General features: G+C 43.2%; 2 protein-coding genes across 3 annotated transcripts; one reads left to right on the top strand and one right to left on the bottom strand.

Annotated features, from left to right (window-relative positions):
• Window positions 1-1820: 1820 nt before the first annotated feature.
• ANKS4B (ankyrin repeat and sterile alpha motif domain containing 4B) lies at window positions 1821-6792 on the top strand. Its single transcript, XM_056338610.1, has 2 exons — window positions 1821-2049; window positions 5054-6792. The coding sequence occupies exons 1-2, from the start codon at window positions 1886-1888 to the stop codon at window positions 6129-6131; spliced, it is 1242 nt and encodes a 413-aa protein (XP_056194585.1). The 5' UTR covers window positions 1821-1885; the 3' UTR covers window positions 6132-6792.
• A 2359-nt stretch (window positions 6793-9151) lies between these two features.
• On the bottom strand, window positions 9152-21049 carry CRYM (crystallin mu). Of its 2 annotated transcripts, none has more exons than XM_056334781.1 (8): window positions 20928-21049; window positions 20223-20373; window positions 19154-19216; window positions 16907-17008; window positions 15568-15751; window positions 13182-13303; window positions 12168-12252; window positions 9152-11501 (listed from the first exon to the last, which is right to left on the bottom strand). In XM_056334781.1, exons 2-8 carry the CDS (start codon window positions 20358-20360, stop codon window positions 11437-11439), a joined length of 759 nt encoding a protein of 252 aa, XP_056190756.1. In that variant the 5' UTR covers window positions 20361-20373; window positions 20928-21049; the 3' UTR covers window positions 9152-11436. The 2 variants fall into 2 exon arrangements, with proteins under 2 accessions (XP_056190756.1, XP_056190755.1); XM_056334780.1 differs by lacking the exon at window positions 20928-21049 and adding an exon at window positions 20603-20864.
• Between the last annotated feature and the right edge of the window lie 36 nt (window positions 21050-21085).

Consider the following 21085-nt stretch of genomic DNA (forward strand, 5'->3'; position numbering starts at 1 on the left):
CAGCTAATCTTTTACATATATGTATTTATACACACATATATATACATGTACATATATACACACACACACATATGTATACACATGTATTACCTGTCTTTGTACTGCAACAGCTAGTTTTTTCTAGTAGCCGTAAATTTAACTCAGTGCAGAGCCTGGCTAAATAGAAAATGGAATAAATGACTGCATTTTCTATTAGAAAAGCATTAATGGCAGTGCAGGGAACTTGAAAAAGGGCTGAGGGTAAAACTGCCGTCTGATGCCGGGGGGAGGTTACCCTGGGTGAAGCACAGCCTTTCCTCACTGCCCTGCGATCCGCGATGGCACCAGGGATGGCTGTGCCAATGGACAAGGCAAAGGAAAACCAGGACTTTGGTTTGCGCCTACCTGGGCTGGCTTACACAGCGACGCCAGCCTGCCACGGGACCTGACCAGCTCGCCTTGTCCTCATGGAAGAAAAATGTTGGTACAAGTTTGTTCCTGTAAAGCTCTTCAATTCCTGCCTGAGAACATAATTAAGAGAACAAGCCCACTTGGAGGGGTCCCCGGTGTGTCACAGCGGTGGCATTACGGGAGGTAAATGAGGTGCCACTCCGTCCCGCAGCTGCCCCAGCTCCGGGCGATGGGTCGGTTTGCGATTGCTACTGCTTCTGTAATAGGGGCATCATCAGCAACAAAACCTGCCTGCTAATTGCTGAAGGTAGATTCTTTAAGATACAGGTTAATTCAGTTAGCCACAGAAAACAGCTTGATAAAAACTAACATTTATCTGGCAGCTGCTGTGAATGTGACTGGAATAGCAGATAGCCAGCAGCAGGCAGTCTCTCACTGACTTCTCGGCTACTGTTTCAAAACTGATCTTTTACATGGCTCTCTTGATCCGAAAAATTAGAAATACTAATTCTATAAGCTTCCACTGGTAGAGGTAGCCCTTAACACCACTGAAACCAGGGGAAATAATTGCTAAAGCAAGAAGTGGTTATGTAAGATGGGGACCGGACCCATCAGCTCCCCAGCCAGGACCGCAGTGCCCAGGCTGGGGCAGAGGGTACCAGCCCATCATGTTTCCATTTCTTGAATCCCCTGTGCTATCCTGAGGAAAACTTGTACATTTTTGGCACCTAAGATAGAGATTACAATACCCGTTAGAGAAAAGTATATTTGCCACGTGTTTGAAGATGCTCTGGTGGAACACAAGCTGCAGTGAAGAGGGTCACACGCTGGGCTGTGGTTTTGCCTGCTGTGACTGGCAGACCTGCTGGCGGTTTGATCCAAATACCACCCTGGTCCTGACAGGTTTCCATCCCCACACCGATGTGTGTAACTGAAATGGCTTCACGGACGTGCCCGATTTGGCAGGGGAGAGGCTTGTTTGCAAATGCAGCAACCCTAAACGATGGGTTACAAAGGACTTCCCCAGCAAAGGTGACTGCTTGCACATTTCATCTTAGCGAAACTCGGCGATACTTTATTATTTAGGGTGAAACCTCGTTGTACTGACATTCACGGCCTTTTGAAGATGTTTTTGAGGGTTTTGAAGTGGGCTTTTTTTGAAGTTCAAGGTCTTTTTGAAGTTCTCCCAGAAGTCAGGGAAAGACACAGGCAGGATGAATGGATCCCCTCTACGTTTAAGTAGTCAGAGATGCGAGAAATGGTGAACAGCAGAGCTACCCTCCAGAAAGTGAAAGCCTTCCCCACCATCCGTGCCTGATTACCCACACAGAGCTCCAGGTCGGCTGTCTGCTAGGATGAACTTTGCCTCCTCCTTTCCATCCTCACGGGGACATCTCAACTTGTAATCATTAACGAACTATCCCCGTGATGGAAGGGTGACTGCGCAGTCTGGGTATCGTTCACAGCTGCTTTGGGCAGCCCGAAGTTGCCAAAAATGTCGAGCAGGTATCACAAAGCAGCAGCTGACAGCAATTTGGACCTCTTGAAAGAAGCCACTAAGAAAGACCTCAACACTTCAGATGAAGACGGGGTAACTCCCACCCTTCTGGCAGCGTACCATGGCTACCTGGAAGCTCTGGAAGTCATATGCCGGAGAGGGTAAGTGAATCAGCTTCCACTGCTTAAAGCTTGCAGCTCAAAACTGTAATTAGTGCTTCACGTTTCTAATGGCCCAATGACCTCAGACCCCAAAGGCTGAAAATCCCGGTCATTTCTTTTGATGCGTTGCCAAGAACTGTTTCTCTCCATCGGCAATGGTTTAGGCGCCGACCCCACAGGCAGGTCGGTACCTGTGGCCGGTGACGCCGCGCTGGCATCAGTGGGACCGTCTCATAGATGGAGCCTGCGGAGGGCAGGTGGCAGGAGCAGGGCCCTTTGCCCCTCTGTAATGGAGGAGCTGGCCAACCTCCTAGATTGGTGAAAACCTATCTTCGAAACAGGCTCCACAGGGAAATGTGACTTTAGCAAAAAATCTCTCCCGTTTGCTTGCAAAGTGCAGTCGGTAGGCACCCATGAAGATTTAATGCTTTCCAGAGGCAAGCCACAACTGATAGATCTGAGACAGGAACAATTAAATTGTTATTTCTCTGCTTTTTATAGTATTAGCAACAACCAGCACGCTAAAAATGATAATACTGTTTCAGAAGCTGTGGTAGGATCCTTGTAAACTTAGGTGGGGGAGACAAAAGGAAAGGAAAGGAAAGTTTTCTACAAGTTTATTTTCTAATAGTAGTATCTCTGGTATCATTTAAGTGTACTACGTGCATAAAATGTACTATTGAAATGGTAATAGCCTCCTCACCCTCTGTACTCTCTTGCTTGGAGCCTACCTTTTAAGCTGTGATACTCTAAGAAGATCTAATAAAATAAAATCTGCTCTTGTGAAGGGATACAGTTCATAAAATGTTCTTTCCGGGCTGAGATGAAGTTGATCTGTATTTTCAATCATAACAGTTTAAAGAAGATTGGATGGAAAAGTTGAGTAAGTATTTGGATGTATCTGAGTTTTCTTTTATGAAAAATAGAATTGAAAATATGGAATAAAAATGGGTTTTTCAAGGATTTGCTTTATAGCTCATTGAGCTCAGGTGTGGCTGTAATAACACAATAAAGCAGACCTTTGGACCGCACGCTTATTGCTGTTCCCTCAGCAGAAACGATAATAGACCAACAGTTTTTCAACTCATATAATTAAGGCAGCTCCAAGAAAATATCTAGAGTCAATAAAGGTTTGTCCCTGAACATCTAGAAGACAGAACAACAGCTAAGGAACAAATAACAAAATATTTTTTCCAAGATTAGAGTAAAAACTATGTCTTCTGCCATATAAGCTGATAGAAGTCACGGTGGATGACACAAAGATCAGAATTTTTATGTATTTGTTATTTAATGTATTTCTAACACTTTTTCTTGGTAGAGGACAGCTTTGGGACAGTATTGCCCTCAAAATCTTCAAACATACGCATTCACCTCTATTTTAATCCAAGATTCCTTGATACAATCAGCAAGCTGTGGCTGTCAGAGGAATGGCCCCACCGGTTTCCTTGGGAGAAGCTGAATTTTGGAAGATGTTCAGTCTGTTCTGCAGTCAATGTTTTCTTGTGAGAAAAGATTTTAATTCTTTTTAACAAATTCATTCTTTCCTTGAAGAGATTTCCTGACAAAGGCACTGAGACACAGGACGGTTTTCTTTAGAGTGGCTGCAGATTTTAGGACTGTGGAGCCTGCAATACATTTGGCCCTTGGGACATCCAGCAATGCTAACAATAAACTCCTTTCACCTTGAAAAAGTTTATCTTCACAGGCATCGAGAGATGTTTTCTCTGCTTGCTTTGCAGGTATGCAAATAAAGGCAAGACCAAGTAGCTCTGCTCTCTTTTGTGTGAGCTTCTTTCTTGGGAAAGCAGGGAAAAGAGGGATATAAGAACCCAAAGTAGATGTCAAACCTTACCCAAAGTCCCATTGAGCCAGAAGCAGACACTCTAGTCTGTCAATTGTTTGGGACTCAAAGGCTGGCAGGCTCCATGGGGACAAGAGACCGCAAACAGCTATGAAGGGACCCAGGGGAGAATGGATGACCCCACACTCCCAAGGCTCAGGATAATGCAGCCTGTTAGCTAATGTGGGAATTCAGGGATCTGGCACGCTTGGCCGCAGTCAGGCAGCTCCCCAGGGCAGAGCCACAAAAGCAGAAATATGTACACATGGCTTCCATATGTCTAAGTGGAGAAACTTTGATCCCCAGCTGCAACCTCCCTGCAGAAGTGCCTGTGCTCCCGCAGCCTGGCGCGCTCAGACCTGCTGCTCTTCCCCCATGTGAGCAGCTCTGTGTTTCAGCTCTGCAAGGGCTCCTGACCTCTCTCCTGCCTATGGCACTTCAGGCTAAAGGATGTTTTCAGGTTTGGCCCTTTAGTGCTTTTCTTCAGAAATACTCAAAGCCAGAGAACCAAGCCTGAAGGAGATTTTGTGATGGGATGTACCATTTTGTTCATAGCACAGCTGCTGTGGACCCAATCTCTGAGACATTGAAATGCTTGAACTCCCAAGAGTAGAATTCTCCTTGTAAATTTGCCCTCTGGCTCTGAAGTTATTAAAGGTTTTGGGATGCTGTGGCTGCCTTGGGTGTGGGTCACAAGATGACTCCAGCTCTGTTCCGAACATTGCTAAAGTTGATCCTGCCAAATAAGTATCAAAAGATTCAAGCTGATTCTCACCTGCAGGCAGCAGTTCAGCGTGAAGGCAGTGCAAGAGTTAAAAACAAAGCAATGTTTTCCACTGGGTTTAAATTAAACTGACAAGATGTGGTACTTTATTTTCAAACGAGCCTCTGCTTTTCAAACCCCATGAGCAAAAGCAGCTTTAGGAGAACAAAAGCGTTGAATTAAAACAAGAGTATCTATCTGAGCTTAATCTAATAGCAATGGAGAAAAATGTGTAATCAGGGCTTTACTAATCATTTACCTATCACCTACCAAAAAGGTTACTGCGTGGCTCATTAAATACGTATCACTGTGGCCAGTGAAGGATCCTCCTCATATTGCCCCTATATTGCAGCGCTATGCTTGGGTACATCCAGCTCACTGTATGCTACTTCCCTTCTCAGAGGTGATCCGGACAAATGTGACATCTGGGGGAACACACCTCTCCACCACGCTGCTTGCAACGGTCACGTCCATTGTGTTTCTTTTCTGATCAACTTTGGTGCCAACATCTTCGCTCTGGACAATGACCTCCGCACCCCCCTGGAGGTGGCTGCCAGCAGGGACCGCAATGAATGTGTCCGAATCCTGGACAAAGCCGCCACCGAGCAGAATATCCTGAATCCAAAGAGGGTCTCCAAACTCAAAGCACAGGCCCAGAGGAACGTGGAGAAACAAATCAAGGAATGTGAGAAGCGTCAAGAGAAACACCAGCATGAAATGAACCGGAATTACATAAAAGAAAAGGTTGGCACAGTAAATTCTTCCAGAGGGACGCACTCCAGGGTGAAGTTGCCCAGCCTCTTTGCTTCAAATACAACAAGTTCTTTCTCCAAAAATCTGAAAGATACCTTCAAACTGAAGGCAAAAAAGACAGCTGACAGCACAAGAAGCCGGGAAACACAAAGCAGTGACCAGGAGGGTGGTACAGGTAGGACAACTGTGATGCATTTGTTTGATGAGAAAGAGGAGGAGGAATTACTGAATGACCTCGAAGAGAAAGACTTTTCAGATAATGACAGTCAGCTTTCCATTTTCAAGCGGCCAGGTCTTGGCAAGATTGTATTTGGAAGGAATTTGGCTGCAGATTTAAATCCTGGAACTGTGTCTTCTGAGAAAGAAGATGTAAGCTTTAAAATGTCCATTGGGCTCTTTCAGTATGAAAATGCTGAGAATGGCAAGGAAGACAATGCTCAAAATGGTGCTGATACCCCTTGGCAGGAGGAGGAAGAAGTTATTTGGGATGACGAGGACGCGGAGAACACACCCCTTGAGGTATTTCTGGCATCACAGATGCTGGATGAGTTTCTTCCAGTCTTCATGAGGGAAAAAATTGATTTAGATGCCCTGATGCTATGTTCTGATGAAGATCTACAGAGCATTCAGATGGAACTTGGGCCAAGAAAGAAAGTCCTGAATGCTGTGAATAAAAGAAAACAGGCACTCCAGAATCCTGGAAAAACCGTAGATACTTGCTTATAAATTAACATACCCATTGCTGTAACCTGCACACGGAATCATTATGGTTTTACTTTCCAAAGAAGACGTGATTCTTTTCAGACGTCTGTTGAAGTGAAAGGCAAAGAGATTACCCATTGCTTTAGAAAGTACAGCAAGGACGAAGACTTTTCTCTCTGGATAGATAGCTGAGGCGAACAGGATGTTAATTGGAATATAATCTGCCAAAAAAAAAAGAATGTGAAGGTAAACCCCCAAAGGCTACAGATTTACAGCTTTTGCTCCCTGAACTCTTTATGGGGATTGGATTTCTTTTGGTCCGAATAACTTAAAATATTAGTGAAGGCCAGCCACATGATATTCCTTAACAAAGCCCTTCCTTTCTTCTCCAAAACCACAATGCAAAGAATATTCTCAAAGCTTGACAGCTTCGGGTTTTCTCCATTGGCTTCTGTTAGATCGTTACAAACTGCTCTTCCTGGTGCTGCTGATATGTTAGAAATAGCATCTGAATCTTGATTTTGGCTGTGGTTTATTGACTCTAATAGCCTCTGAATTAACCTGAATAAGACTAGTTGACAGCAAGTTTTGTTTTCTTGTCAGTAGACTGTTTTTCTACTGTATTGATACTAATTTTAAAATACATGAACTATCTTGCCAAGAAATGTTCAGTGTGAGTTGTACATTCTTTTCTCTTGTTTTGTTACACTGGGCCCAGTTGCTAGCACCCATCACGTCCTAAATGGCATCAAGACTGCAATACTTCCACCTACAAGAAGCTGAGGCTTTATTTTCAACATCTTTCATCTGTTGTGGTATATCCTCAGCTTGGTTCCTATAGGGTGCATTTTCCATTCAAAATCCAAGAAACCAGGATTCTGACCACACAGCACTTTCTGCTGGTTGTTGTCAGCCTTAGCTTGAGAACTGCACGTAACTGGGTACACACACACTCGGTGCATGGAAAGAGAAAGAAAATGAGACTGTGCTTCCATGGAAGCTCCTGCTCTTTGCAGGCTGGAGGCATTCACAGAATGCCTTCATCTCTCTCAGCCCTGTTCCCTTGGGAAGCCAGGACTATCTGATAAGAATTAATCATTCCCGTTGAGTTTTGTGAATCTAGTAAGGTGCTTGTAGCAGCCATGCTCTGGCTAAGACTACAAACTTTATTATTAGCGGGGCATTTACCTGTAAATCTCTTTTCTAGCTCTCCCATTAGTCAGCTATGATTTTTTCCGTAGGAGTACTCTACATTCATGAACGCTAATCCTAGTTAATGACCTATTTTTTTCATGCTTCCTTCTATCCACATCTTTTTGTTACTTCGATTTGTACATTCCTTTTCTTGGGTGGATTTTATACTGCATTCTTTCCTCCTTGGATTCCAGTACTTCCATAGGTTGATATTTTCTTCTATTAAGCAGCCGCATCAAAGTCTGTTCTGTGCAAACATAAATGATTGCTGTACTTAGCTCAGTAATTAAACCAGACAGCATCCCCCACACACACAGGCTGTATGTTATTAACTCACTGGGTTGTTTTCATTTTGGCTAAGAAATTGCAAAATGTTTAACAAAGCAAGGAAGAACTGATGAATTTACACATTCGAATGCATACGAGAGTAGATTTTGAAGGGGCAAATCCTGTAACTCTTAGTCACGCAATTGATGCAAAAATCCAGGGCAGATTGCTTCTCTAGGTCTATAATCCTTCCCTGGATGGGAGGAAATAGGATTTTCTATTTCCCATCCTGGAGATGTGGATGTTTCCTATTCCTCCTAGCAGCCCCAGAAGTGGCAAGCCCAGCCTCATCGCGCTCTGCATCTTCCCCTTGCCGCAGCTGCAGAGCCTGAATTCTACCAGCCCTAACAGAACGGGCTGACACCAGGTCTGTGCTACTCTGACGATTTCTCCCTAGTGCAGTTGTGAGCATAATGCACCTTATCAGGCCAGATTTTAAATAACCGGGTTAAACCCATTTATCCAAAAATTATTTCAAAAATTGCTAAGCATGCAAGTGCCCGTCACGGATGGGAGGTAAGAAAGAAGGCACCTGGTGAAATTACACTTTAGGGGGAATTGGGCCCCAAGTATCTCTACATTGCACCAAAAATGTGCCTCTTTGCACAATCAGCTGTAAATCTGCAACCTCTGACACCATGGATAATAGCAGAGACTATCTGCACATAAATCGATTGACTCCGCTGTCGCAAGCATCCACTGCATTTAGGTACATCCTTAGGTATTCGCAGCACCTCTATGGAGCTAGCAGGTACAGCACAAGATCTGTAGGAGTCCCTTGGCCTTCTGGAACTGCAGTCAGAGACTGAAGAAACCTGAAAGCAGCCCACAGGATGTTTTCAGACAACTGAATCTACCCCAATATATATATCTTCTCAAAATTAAAAAAAAATAAGTGCAATAGTGCTAGCCCTTTTCTTGCAGGGTGGTCCTGGAAATTGGCTTCTGGTATAAAGCAGCCATATGGAACCGAAGGGGGTGTGGAGGATAATAAAACCCCCACATTTCAGTTTTTCCCATCCACTCATGCTTTGTTGTTTTCCAAATTTTTTCCACCAATCCTTTTCTTTCTTCTGTAGTTTGGAAGCATTTAAATTAATGAATCCTAGATGTGACTCCTTTGCAACATTTGTATAGCACAGTTCAGTTGAAGACACTTTCTGTATCACATGTGCAATCTTATAGCCTAACCTAAACCATATAACCACAGAATCCCACATGATCACAGTCCTGCCCAGTACAAGATTCTCCTTCCTTAAGGATTTAATACTCCACACTGGACAAACATCAAGAGGAGGGAATGTGCAGGACGGGACAATTGCAAAATTGAGTATCACAGTGGAGCAGAGCAGTCTCAGTTTATTTTTCCTCTTCCCATTCAGTGCTCACATTTACTCAGAGCAGACACTGCAACAACTTTCTTCCTAATCTTCAAAAAAAAAAACCCAAAAAACCACTAAACCCCAAAACCAAAAAAAAAAAAAATCCAACCCCAAAACCAGAAACAGAATCGACAACAAAAGTCAAAGACAAGCAGCAGTATCTATTTAATTGTAACATAAATGCAAGTTACAAATTAAAGTCTTAAGAAATTGTGTAAGAGAAGGAAACATGGAAATTAGAGCTATTATTTCCCTTAAAAAAATAAATCTAAAATACAGCATCCAATTAACTCCCATTGTAACTGAACTGAATCCTATTCATGAATTCGGATACCGTGCTGAAGCCAGGCTCCCAGAACCTCCTATTGCCAGGGAAAGCTGAGAACACTGTGGGGTTTCAGAACCAGCTCTTTGGACTGGCTCCATCTATTTTTTAAAGTGCATAGTCTGCAGAAGTGTACATGTGAAAATAAACTGGATTTGTCTTCTTCCCAAACACGAAGCCTCCCTTCAAATTACAAATCTCGTTTTACAGAGGCACAGAACTGGGATAATATTGTCATAAATAGTAGTGCAAGTTTCCACACAGTTCTTGTATTATGGAACATCAATGGCTGTCATGTTTGTTTCAGACTAGTGGAGTTCTCCATCACTGAAGTAACAAGTTAAGTCAACACAAACACTTCAGAAATTACAGAGAAGAAAAAACATGTAAAGACGGAAGGGTAATTTTGCTACAGTTAGAAAATTAAAAAGCTTGAAGATAAATTTCTGTTTGTGTTTCTGCTGATATAAACAAGACCAATGGAGTTACATTTCTATTCACACAAACACATCCTTTGGCTCTACTCACTTACTGGCCTGGTACCCTTCCATGCTAAAACTCTGCATATTACAAACTCTGTCACTTACTGCTATTCCCCCTCCCTCCCCGCAACTACTTTACACCAGGCTTATAATTTGGAGTATAATTTATGTCACACCTGCACTGTACTCATTAACCTCTTCTATACTTACTATGTACCATCAAGGGCTTTAACACTAACTGCTTCTGAAGCTCCTTCTTGATGCTCCACCGTATTCTACTGGCATCATTATAAAATGACCATGTCATCTAATCCCTCCACAGAATTAAATTAACATTTAATAGCCTCCATGAAATATGTAAGTAGAAATAAGTTTTCACAACGCACAACTCCAGCCTGAGAGAGGAATTGGTTTCCAGGACAATAGCTGTTTTTCAGTAGATGTTCAATCTTTTGGAAGGCAATTGCTTAACAGCACAGAACTAGAACTTTTCCTTATGTAAAACATCACTGGGGTCCTCTGCCAAGGAAAGATCATGGAAATTCCTGCCCCAGCTAATACCCACTGGGATAGAAGAACAATTACCAATTGAAGTGTGGTACAGCCAAGCTGAAAATATTTGCCTGTATACTTGAAGTTTATCCTACTGAAACCAGTTTGTGCAGTTCCAACCTTCATGAAGCTTGGAAAAAAAAAACACCTTACAAACATCACAGATTAATAAAAAAAAATCTCCCCACAAAATATAGATAAAACAAATCAAAACATGTTTTAGTGCTTACATTTTGGGTGACTCCTTGCAATATGAAAATGGCAGCATCCTACCCAGGAATGTACTAAGGAAGGTATTGAATTTCCTTCCAGTTAAGATGTATATAATATTAGCTCTGATTTGTTGCACTCTTAAGTCTTCCTGCACCAGGTCTTTTAGAGAAAGACAGAAATCTAACTGTATGGAGGCATCATTATTATATAAACTCCCACTCAGGAGCGTGCTATTCAGTGAAAAACTTGTGTCTGACAGCAGGGAAGGGGGAATGTCAGGGTGAAAGCAAGGATGGTGACTTCCAGATCCCCATCCGAGTTGGAAGGGAAGGGGTGTCCAGGAGTCTGAGGCGGGCTGTGTTCCCAGGAGACTGAAGACTGTTACTGTCACTGCAGCACTGAGGCCCACAGTTGCATTTAAAGTACCATCACAGGTAAATATGATGGCAGAGTCCATTCTCCAAATGGATATATTTTACACCAATATGAATTCCCTCTCTAAAAACCACAAAGTCTATCTATAGACTCCTGCTACAGAAATAGTTAAGGAGGAAAGGAATAGATTCCAGAATTATACTAAAATATGTAAAGATACCCTTCCTAGTATCACTGCAAACTTCTAATACTTGCCGTTATGTGAGAGATACATTTATTAGTAATACTGCAGGTATTGATACTTGCCCTTAGAAAAATGCAGAAATTAGTCAATTGCTGAAATTTTACTTTTCATTCTTGAATGTTCTAGAAGGGCCACATTCAGATAGGATTTGTGCCTTTCTTGTTAACAAAGGATCCAAGGAAACTAAGTGCAAACAATTTTCTTGGCCTCATCGGCATTGCAGACTTCTCTCTCTTCAGTTACCAGCTGACCATGAATCATAAACAAATTTTGCTGCTACCGTGTCTTCAACTGCCATACCTGAAAAAGAATTGAAGTCACCTTCAAACACTTCCTCAGCTGTACAAATACTTCAGCATCAGAAAAGAACAGAAGGACTCAGGAAATTACCCAACTGGACAGGAACATGAATCATTCCCCATCCCAAACACCTAGAGTGTTACATTCAAAATTTATAGCCATTGTGTAACTGTTAGGTGTGCTATATAGTTAACGTAGAGGTATGAATCTAGTTTTCCATGTTCATATCACAGCTTGGCCCTTTTCAGACATATCATGCAGCTCAGACCAGAGTAATCCATCACTGCTCCCCCTCTTTACCCGAATGTCAACACCAACCCCCTAGCACACTGTCACATTGTCTGAGGGTCAGACAGACTGCAGGGCCGTAACAGCAGGGCGTTTGGGTTGGAGCGGTATTAATGAACGCCGCAGCCGCGCTGAACGACTGCAAAGTGGAAGACAGACTTCTTCCTATTGTTGGTTTGCTCTCCTATCACTTTTCATTACATCAGTCCTGCTAGATAAATAAAAAGGGAAAATGCAAATCACATTCTAGCTTCTTGGGGACAGTGCATTGCCACAGCAGTTTTGAAGATGATCAGCAGCTTTCCCACGCATGGGGTCCTAATAAATAACATGGCATTGTTTTCTGTCAGGCTTGTACACAGGAGGGGTTGTTCTTACCCAGCGATTTAAACACTGTTGTTTTCTCAGGCAGGGCTGGTTTTGTACCCTTCACTACCTCTCCCAGCTCAGCAAAAATCTCTGCCTGTGAAACAAATACATATTTATACACAAACGTGATATCCATACATACATTAAGAGAAAGCCATTTTCTGAGTGACTTCAGAAGAAGGAACTCCTGCAGTTCTGCTATTCTAGAACTGATTCCTTTCCATCGTGAAGCAGATCAGTATTCAGTCAAATAACACAGAAACTGGACAGAAATCACAGAGGAATGGAACATTTTTAGAGAAAAACAGCTGGCAGACTTAGGCAAAAAGCTTTGTGGTTTTGGGGTGGGTTTTGGGTTGTTTGGGGTTTTTTTTGTTTGGGTTGGTTTTTTTTTTTTTTTAACCACACACAGAGTGGATAGCTTGTTACTTATCCCACAAAGCACATGATATTCCACACACTCTACCATATCTAGGCTTCTTATGTGAAATCTCAAAAGTGGAAGTTACGTTTGTTCTGCAAAACCATTCAAAGAAAAAAAGAGAACTATTAAACTTAAGAGTCCCTGTCATCGGATTTCTGCAGATCACTGCCTGGCTTCTGTTGTACAACGTACATTATGTTGTACACAGAGGCACGATGTGTTTCAATCACGCCGAAATCTTACGGGAAGAAAGTTACAGGTTTAAATAAGTAATTTGAAAAATATTTAACATAACTACCAAACATTGCAGGAAATTTACGTCTTTCAAGAACAATACATTGTTATTGTACACAAAGGCCAGTGCTGAAAACGTGCTACTGTAATATGGTGTCAGGTACAGAGGTTGCACGGTTTTGGCATAGACACATAGACATCTCAGTCTGAAACCAATTTATCATTGAGCCTGTGCTTGAAACGTGTCAACAACTGCATGTGATGCTCTAAAATGTGTTTCAGTGCAGCCTATCATTAGTACCAACTCATTTCAAATGCAAGCCAGTTGCCGTAGAACTGAAGATAGTAATTTAAGAAAACCTTACCCCTGACAATATAACATCTCCTGATTCTGTAAGAGCAGCCTCTCTGGAATCCACAAACAGAACAGACTTCTTCATCAGTTCATCGTCCAGTTCCCTCCAGTCTGGTCTGCTTGCTCCAACAGCTAAGACAACAAAAATGATGAACTTAGGAGGAATGTTCATAAATTCAAACCACATTCTGTCCAAAAGACATGTGTGAAGTAACAATGGACACTGTTGTGGAAATTTAATAATACAAACAATCTGATGTTAGCACTGGAAACATGTGATTGATAAAAAAAAAAAGATGTGCCTGAGCAACTGGGAAAAAGCTTGGATTTCTCTCAACCTGGCCTCAGCTGTAACACTGACATACACATGGCCTGTTTCTGTAAGATGCCAACCCCCTAAATTTCCACTGATGCTAATGAAGGATGACATTGTGTCCAGCCCTCCAGATTACTCTAGTCATGCAGATGCTGCTGCTGCTAAAAGTCTTACACTCCCCGTAAGCACAGCCAGAACAACTGGAAGCAATCGGCCTTTGCATTTCAACCTGCTGGAGCATTAAACTGCAACTGTTCAGGAAGCAAAAGTGCGATGCTTGCTGGCACTGTTTCCAGCTCTTTGGTGTACCAGTCAAACTGCTCCCTCCAAATAATGCTGACAGAGAACAAAGGGACTTAAGACTGCTTAGCCCTTCATCACCTCATGTTCCCACAAGAAATTTAAAGATACGTGTAACTATGTACAGGTATAAAACAAACAAGCCTTTGCCAGCAGCTTTGAAAATGACACCAATAAATAGGTGTGACAATCTTCCCTGCTTACAGAGGCACCTTTAGAATAAACAGCTATACAGACTACAACTTTTCTGCAGACAAACAGTAACCCGTTTCTGTGATTACCAAACTAACAGGGTTTTGTTGCTTTTTGTTTCTTAAACAGAGTTAACTAACATCCAATACAGTTCCTCTAAAACATTCAGTATTTGATTTGTCAGTAGACCACCCTTACAAGCAGACTCTGGGTAGCTAAGGCTTAAGGAAGTCAACTCCCCATGCCCATTATCTTCTCTACCTTTGTCTTTCATCAGAGCATTACCAAACACCCTGAATTTTATAGTCCTTTTATTTGATTTGGGTGTTTCTTATGTGTCTATGGAGAAAAAATAAGATTTGAAGAGTTCCTCAGTTCTCTAAGTATTGTGCAACAAAGACTTGCACATGCAGACAGAGTTCAATGTCACTAGTCAGGATTTTTAAACCTGTAGCCTTCTATTGTTTCCTTGCAACCTCATAAGCAGTACAAGTTGAGCAGATTATGGATTTTCACTTACCTGGAGAAAGTGAAAACAAATCGAGGAACTTTTTAAACACAGCAAGATACCACTAACAACTTGTTATGGACTAAAAAACCACAAAAACCCACCAACAACCCAATTATACTGTAACCAAATGCTTTAAGTGCCCAATTGTTATGGAATAATAAATTCCATTTCCATGTTGCCTGAATGCCTCTTCAAACAGCATGAATGCCTCAATAAGAGAGGAAGGGGAGAAAAAAAAAAAAAAGCAAAGAAAGGAGAGGGGTCTTTGTGTATGTGTTGCCTCCGTGACTGTAGACCTTAATTGATTTTGGTTGTGCTTCTGGCTTCTATGCCATGACATGAGACAGACAACAACTTTCAATGACAAAGGACTAAATTGAGTCTGAAAAATTGGTAGGATGCTGCTGGAACATGGGACCTTTATCTAAATTGTTCCCTTTGACAAGTTGCTTTTGTCTTATTACCAAGCTATTTGGTAAGTGCATAAGGTCATCCGAACCAGGCCCACAATTAATAAAATAAACAAATGTGGTCATGTCCAGAGACTCCAAACAAGGCATAAAAAAAAATCCTCCCTCAAATCTCACCATAATTAGAGGTCGAATTATTAAGCTCTTAACAGAGTTACTGCATCTTTTTTACTCAAGTAAAAAAGTAAATCAATGTGATCAGCCCAAAAAGGACAAAGAGGGGGCTTACAAAATTGGTTGAAGAAAAGATGACAACTACCAAGGGAACATCCCAAAATCACTCTGGAAAGAACACGTCTGTATAGGTTATTAAAATGGAGATCCAGGTGAGGTGAGCATCAAGTGACAACATGGTATCAAAGATGATGCACCACTGGGGGAAAAAAGCATATCCCATGCTCTAGCAAACTTCCACTCTGGAATAATCAGGAGTTCTGGCTCCAAACAACCAGGAAGACATGGCTGGGGAAAAAGGACCCTCACTAAAGGCAAAAAGTCAAAACAGAAAGAACATTTGTTCCAAGAAGCACAGAATACCGCTTTCAACAGTTTTTGATGTGAAAATGGGATAATAAATGTATTCTTTAAACAATCGTAACAAGCATACCATTGATATGGGCACCTGGTTTTACCCAGTCTCCAAATAAAATCGGTGTTGTTGCCATAGTGACTGTTATAATCACATCAGCCCCAGTAACTGCCTCCTGAACAGAAGAGCAGACCTGCACTGGACCATTAACTGAATTTGCAAACTTCACTGCTTTCTCTTTGGTGCGATTCCATATCCTGACCTTCAAGGAAAGAAAAACAAAAAACAAACCACAAACAGATTAGTTTGGAGAACTTCTCCTTGCTGAAGCAGAACACTGTTCCAGTTTGCAGTGGATAGTTACACACATCCTAAAGGGGGATGGGGGGTTACCCTTTATTGTTGTCATCATACAAGTGACTAAGTTTCATGTGTGTGCAGCTACATTTGAATGACTGTTTTGTGATGCCAGAAAAACAGCTCCTTGTAGAGTTGTATTTATAAAATACAAATATTTCCAATAACATATATTTAGGGGAAAGTCACAGAAAGCTTATCTAAGTATGGCATACACAGTAAGATTTTCTCAGACAGGGTGAAGAAGTCATCTGAAACAACTTGGTTTCTGCCACACACACCCCTTTTTAAAAAAAAAACAACACCAAACATTTGAGCAAGCAATTCTACAGCTGCTCAGAGTATTCTGAGTTCTGTAGAAACAGAATCAAAATACAATTAATCCCTCAACTTCTGTGATGGGCTGACCGTGGCTGGACACCAGGTGCCCACCAAGCCACTCTGTCACTCCTCTCCTCTGAAGGGTGAGGGGGGGCAGAGAAAATAAGACTAAAAACCTCGTGGGTCAAGGTAAAGGCAGTTTAATAAAGCAATAACAAAGGCCACGCGCAGAAGCAAAGGAAAACAAAAGATGTTACTCTCTACTTTCTATCAGCAGTCAAGGTCTGGCCACTTCCCAGAAAGCAGTGCTTTAGTATGCTTAGCAGCTGTTCTGGAAGACAAATGCAATAATAAATGTTGTCGCCCCACTCCTGATTTCAATAAAATTGGCTTTTATTGCTGAGCAGCCACCATATGCCATGGAACATCCCTTTGGCCAGCTGGGGTTGGCCATCCTGGCTGAGCCCCCTCCCAAGATCCTGCCCACTCCCAGCCTGCTGGTGAGGGGGAATGTGGCAGAGCCAGCCCTGGTGCCGTGCCAGCCCTGGTCAGCAGGAGCCGGAGCACCGGTGTGTTATCAGCACCTCTCTGGCTTCGGGTATGGAGCACAGCACCGTGAGGGCTGCTAGCTGCTTGGCCAGACCAAATACAACTTTACTGGCTATACTTCATTTATAATAAGTGCTCCTGAAACATAATAGAGAAAAATAAATGTATCCTGTTAAGATGTGTCCATTACCTCTTTAAATGCAAACAGTTCTGTGAAGATATCATAATGGCTATATGCTTGAACACCAGCTCCCAAAATGCACAGGACATCTGCAAAAGCTGGCATTAACAACTAAAAGGTATCAAATATATAAAAAAAACAATATGTAAGGACAACATATTTTAACAAATATGACAAATACATATCAAAATACTACAAAAGAAAGCAGCGTCCTTAGTCCTTTTAAACAAGGAAATTAATGCTTTTATCAAAAGTTAGTATTGATTCACACAGAACGATATTCAATTACCAGTATACAATGTATTTTTTTTTTAATGCAAAAGCTAGCATTAATAGCACCAAAGTACATCTTGGCTTAATTCTGATTTTGTGTTGTCCGATTCTTGAGATTCGGACCTAACATGCAACAGCACGAGCCAGTGCAAATTCTGGGGCCTTGGCACACTCAAATATTAGCATAGTACAATGTATTATACCTATGTGACTAAGTGTAAAATGGTAGTGTTTACGTTCTGCACTGGGTGAAAACAGGGCTATCAGTACTGACAGTGGTAGCTGTGTGGGTTAACTGGTCTTGGTAGCCCCACACTAAGCCTTCTATTTCAATTCACTGAAGCCATAAATTATACCACGAGCATATCCCGTCACTCTAAGAGCCATAGTATGTACACATCAGGCATTGTAAAAATAGGGATGGCTCCGAGGAACAAATAATAAAATTCACTTCTCTAGTTGCTTTTGATTTACTGGTTTAGTTCTTGTCTGTGATTCACCAGTACTTAGCAGAGGAGAAGAGAGGGCTCCTGGAGTCCAGCCCTAAGCTATCCATGCATCTTGTTTATGCATTTGCTGTGGCCAATCACTTCTGTATAAAAAGCTTTAGAATTTTCAAGGCTCTCGACACTTATTCTTCTGCAAATAAATTGAAAAAAATCTCATTAATCCCATTTTTCAGTAGCGAGAACTCTTTTTAACATTCCTTTCAAAGACTCTGAAGCACTGGTTTCAAAGGTTCCTTACATAAAAGCATGGGTCTTTGAAAAGCAAATGCCATAAAGAGGACAGGATGACAGCTATGAGCTAAACTCAAACACTCCTGAAAATTTCTCAGAACAACAGACGACAATGAAGGATCTGATCTTGAAGTCCCTTCAGCAGCCAAGCTCCTTTGAGGCCAGCAGAGCTTTGACTGTGTAAAAATTGTCAGAACTGCCCATGTATAGAACGGCCAAGATGCATGAGGTCCTATAACCTCATGTCCAAGGACTCCATTCTAAATTGTTCTCTCCCTTGGTTCAGGAGAAGCTCTTGGGGATAGGTTCTTCACTCCAATTTTACATCAGTGTGGCTCTATTGCCATGCATAGAGTCATGCTGGCATGAAGACTGCCACCAACAAAGCGGTGAGATCAGCCTTGATTCTGATACAAGGCTGATGGGTGAAAACCCAAAGTATTTCTCCTCTCTGGCCCTCTTCTTACTGCCTCATCCTTTCAGGCAAAGGCTAAAACCCTGCTGTGCAATGGATGGTGACTTGCTCTCTTCCCACTATTAGTGGCCCAGCCAAATACAGTTTTAAAGAAGTTAAAACCAACAATTTCCAATGAAACTGAAATAATGTAAAGCAACATACAGCAAGATATACCACACCCGTCTTCAGACACTTAAGGCTGTTTAGTCAGGGATAGTCATCTGGACCTCTTCCAGTGAGAACAGGGTAACTAACAGACAGCCACTCCTGGACAAGTCATCCATCTAACCTGGGCATCATCTATCTTAAAACGACCCATGCTGCCCCCTGAAATTGTGCTTTTTCCTCTTTCTGCAGGTCCAGTACAACCCACCTGTCCTGGCCCAACAGGGGAAAACTTACATCTAAACAAAATTGAATTTATCACCACAGCTACATCACCCAAAGCCATAAAGGAGCATGTTAAGACAAAACCAAAAGAAAGAAAATTAGAGGAAGACACCTCAGTAAATTCCCAGAGGAACGTGCAGAACAACAAGCCACAATAACACAGCTCAGATTCCTTCTCCAATCACATACAAAATGTTAAAACCAGACATAACTCACTCAGAACAGAAAATTCCCATTTTAAGTTTTCCCTGAAGGTACCTATGTTACCACAAATCTAATTTAAAGCTGTATTCGATGAAAATTCACGTATACTGAAAGACATTTACATCACGCCTTCCGGTCATTTTTTATACAGTGCCACTAAATCTGTCCTGACTTAAAATACAGAAGACATACCTTGGTAGCAATTGCAGAAACTGCAGCTGTTCGTTTTGCTGTAATGACACTGCCATCTAGAACCTTTAAGAAAAAAAAAGTTCCAACAGAGACAAATGAACACTAAAAATATGAGTAAATACCAAAACTTTTAATCACATTTGTGATTTATTACATGGCATAGCTAAAATATAAGAGTTGATAATTACTATAGCAAGCACAAACCACGTAAAAAAAAAAAAATCACATTTAAACTGAGCAGATTCTCTGTCTATTCCAGTTCTTCCACATCATCCCACCAGCACAAACGGAGTGTGAACTGGCACAGAGTGGAACTACCCCTAACTCACACAGCTCTTAGTGCACTGCATTTCCCTGGCTCTGCAACACAGGAAGCTGATCAACGTAGCTGCAATATTCTGCGCTCCAGTAAGACCAGGGACCAGTGCATGCTGGCAGTGGTTCACAAGTCTGCACTGCTTTGGTCTGTACAAATAGACGCCAGGGAAACACAGAATTCCTTTATTGTGTATCACACACAGCGGGGCACTCCTGCCTCAGTGTGGATTAGCTACTGTACACGAATTATGGCACTCAAAAAACTGACAGTTTTGGTCCTTTAATAATCCTTACTACTGAAGTGTGATGCAAGTGGTCAATATTCTTAAAAATTCCCTAAATTCTTCAAACAAATAAAAAAAAAAAAAGGAAACAAATAAGACTCTGAATACTGTTCCCCACAATGCCAATTGTAAGCCTCTTTTGATATAGCCTGAATATGGTTTAAGATCAATTCTTCACATGGGAAGGGTTTTTTTTTCCCTTTCAAATACATGGCAAACTTTTTCTGACCGCTTCTTCTAGCCACCCTACGAGCCACCAGAGTCCCTTCAAGACACAGGCAGCAGTGAGCAGCAGACAGCACAGTTTAACACACACGAAAGACCCCAGGCTTTAGGCCAAACACACTTTCATTGACGAGGTAGGTAAAACTCAGGCCAATTTACACCAGCTCCAGCTTCCAAGAATCAGAAGGGACAGCTGACAGAGCGTCCACAGAGAGGAACGCAGAAGCGCGTGTGAAACTCACAGCTTTTAAAGACCCATTTCTCGGGTCAAAGAGGAGGACCGTGGCCTGGTGGGAAGGGGCAGAGCTGTCCTTCTTGTGCTCGTAGAAAGTCACCAGCTTGGTTGTCAGCGCATCATCCGCGGCGCTGTAAGCGGGCATGACTCCTAGGAAGCTTGTGAGAGAATGACTCGTATTACCGACGTGCCCTTAGCACGGAGCCCACAGCCAGCGGCGCGGTAACACTAACCCGTTAATCGGTAACTCGGCACCAAGCACCTTCCCCGGTGCCCCAGCTCCCCCCACCACGCCGCAGGCCGGCCCCCCGCTGCCGCTACCCCAGCTCCCCGAGGCGCAGGGCCCGGTCCGGCCCAGCAAGGCCACCCCGCCGCCCCTCGCCTCACCCGCCGTGCCGGTGCACCGGCACCACGGTGCGCACGGGCTGCACGACGCCCCCCGCCGCGCCGGCCGAGAAGTTGCCCAGGGCGGCCTCCAGCGCCGGCAGCAGCAGGCTGGCGCGGGGCAGGTGCTGCTCCACCTCCTCGGCGCCGATAAAGGCGGGCGCGGCCGAGCCCATGGCGGGTCACCGGGCGGACAGGACCTGACGGGACTACAGCACCGTGTTACCGCTCCGCCGGCCCGCCCCGCCGCTAAGTACTCGGCGGGACGCCCCCGCCCCCCGCCGCGCCCCGCCCCGCCGCCGCTACCCCGCGCTCCCCTCACGGGCACCGGAGCGGCTGAGGGCCACGCCCCCTCAGAGACCGCCACCCCGCCCCAGCCCCCGCTGCGGGGGCAGGCGGTCCGCGAACGCCGCGGAGCGGCCCCGCCGTGACTCGTTTACGGTTCCCCACAGCCACGAAGGGTGGAGCAGCCGGCCCGGTGACCGG

Source organism: Falco biarmicus, chromosome 4 (genome assembly GCF_023638135.1).
Source record: "Falco biarmicus isolate bFalBia1 chromosome 4, bFalBia1.pri, whole genome shotgun sequence".
Taxonomy (NCBI): domain Eukaryota; kingdom Metazoa; phylum Chordata; class Aves; order Falconiformes; family Falconidae; genus Falco; species Falco biarmicus.

Bases quoted from the DNA above. Each gene is read 5' to 3' on its own strand.
- ANKS4B (XM_056338610.1), top strand. From the start codon at position 1,886: ATGTCGAGCAGGTATCACAAAGCAGCAGCTGACAGCAATTTGGACCTC. The intron at 2,050-5,053 runs GTAAGTGAATCA...TTCCCTTCTCAG, and splicing joins GAAGTCATATGCCGGAGAGG to AGGTGATCCGGACAAATGTG.
- CRYM (XM_056334780.1), bottom strand. From the start codon at position 20,775: ATGGGCTCGGCCGCGCCCGCCTTTATCGGCGCCGAGGAGGTGGAGCAG. The intron at 15,752-16,906 runs GTAATGGACACA...CTTTCCTTGAAG, and splicing joins AACTGTTTGCATTTAAAGAG to GTCAGGATATGGAATCGCAC. The intron at 13,304-15,567 runs GTATGCTTGTTA...TTGTTGTCTTAG, and splicing joins ACCAGGTGCCCATATCAATG to CTGTTGGAGCAAGCAGACCA.